This window comes from Myotis brandtii, unplaced genomic scaffold (genome assembly GCF_000412655.1).
Source record: "Myotis brandtii unplaced genomic scaffold, ASM41265v1 scaffold2561, whole genome shotgun sequence".
NCBI classification, from domain to species: Eukaryota; Metazoa; Chordata; class Mammalia; order Chiroptera; family Vespertilionidae; genus Myotis; species Myotis brandtii.
Window position 1 is genome coordinate 386,014 of NW_005359721.1, and position 1,476 is coordinate 387,489.

Below are 1,476 nucleotides of genomic sequence, written 5' to 3' on the forward strand. Positions count from 1 at the left end.
GGACGGCCCCTTGCGCGGCGCTGCACACCCCCAGCCACACTCACCGGGACACCTTTCTCTCCTGCTGCTCCCGGGGGACCCTGAGGTCCTGGGCGCCCAGGGGGGCCAATGGGTCCCCCGGATCCCGCTGCACCGCGTTCCCCAGGGGAGCCCTAAGAGAGGAAATGCAGTCAGACCCCAAGGAGGAGACCACAGCTTACACACCAGAGGACACGCCCCCCGCCCCCCCACCACGGTACCCAGGAGAAGAGCCCCAATCGGATGCATTATGGCTGGCCCTGCCTTTCGTGCTGTGCCCGCCCCGACCACCCGCCCCGGCCAGCGAGGTGCAGATGCCGCTCCTCACTCTTCCTCGCCCACCCCTTCCTGGTCCTCCGTTGCCCCCAGGGACCCCAGACTCACCGCAGGACCAGGGGGGCCGGCCGGACCTTCATTTCCCTTCAAGCCGGCTCCGCCCTATGAACCAGAGATTCGGAGCAACAGATGAGAGACAGGAAGTGGGACATCACGGGGCGGGCTAAGGAGACTCGCAGGGTTAGGGGTGGGATGGGCTCCAAGGGAAGGGAGTGGGGGTTCTGGGCGCCAGGGCTCACGGGGACTCGTTACAGGCGGTCGCTGGGGTCACTCACAGCAGTGCCGGGGAGGCCTCTCTCTCCTGGGAAGCCCCTCAGCCCAGCGGGACCATCCTTCCCTGGGGCCCCAGGAGGGCCGGGGTCTCCCTAGGAGAGAAGGAGAGGTGGTGAGCCACAGCCACGCTCCCACATTATGCAGAGCGATCTCTGACCCCCTCACATCCCCAACCTGGTCCCCAAGTTCCCCTCTGCCCAGCCTCTACTACACCTTTTTTAAATTGAATTTATTGGGGTGACATTGGCTCGAAAAACCATACAGGTTTTAAGTGTAAACTCAATAAAGCAGTGTCTGCACAGGCATCGTGTGCCTCTCGCCCCATTTCCCCTGCTTTGCCCACAGTTAGGGCGCTTCACGAATGTGCGTGTCGTCCTCGCGCAGGGCCGTGCGGGGCTCCGTGGGTCCCACTCTAGCTGGTGCGCTGCCGGAGCCAGCACTGTACTGACCTTCGTGCCTTCTTTTCCAGCTGTTCCCGTCAGTCCCTGCTCTCCAGGGGGCCCTGGGGGGCCTGGGTGACCTCTCTCCCCCATGGGCCCGGTTTCTCCTGCTGCTCCCTGGGAAAGGGGCCGAGAGACTCCAACCTCAGCCTTTCATTCCACTGGGCCCAAAGCAGCCCCCCTGGCCACCCTAAACTACCCCCCGAACCCCTGCACCCCTGCCCAAAGCTGCGGGGTCTCCCGGCCCGCCCGGTGCCGACCCCGTGAGGAGCACCGGCACCACCTGCGTCCGGTTGGGGACCCGTCTCTCCTCTGAGCCAAGAAGATGAGAAGCGGCCCAGGAAACACACGAAGTTCAGCACCAGAGCTCCAGCCCCAGCCCCCACGTGCCCAGCCCCCAGCCCCCACG

The 1,476-nt window shown here is 65.2% G+C and overlaps 1 protein-coding gene across 1 annotated transcript in view; it reads right to left on the reverse strand.

The window, feature by feature from the left end:
• COL11A2 (collagen, type XI, alpha 2) overlaps positions 1 to 1,476 on the reverse strand; it is a 27,718-nt gene that overhangs the window by 8,515 nt on the left and 17,727 nt on the right. The window contains exons 40-43 of the mRNA XM_014541023.1: positions 1,077 to 1,184; positions 630 to 719; positions 403 to 456; positions 17 to 152 (exon numbers count right to left, since the gene is read on the reverse strand). Coding sequence (XP_014396509.1) covers positions 17 to 152; positions 403 to 456; positions 630 to 719; positions 1,077 to 1,184 — 388 coding nt within the window. The remainder of the gene's footprint in view (positions 1 to 16; positions 153 to 402; positions 457 to 629; positions 720 to 1,076; positions 1,185 to 1,476) is intronic.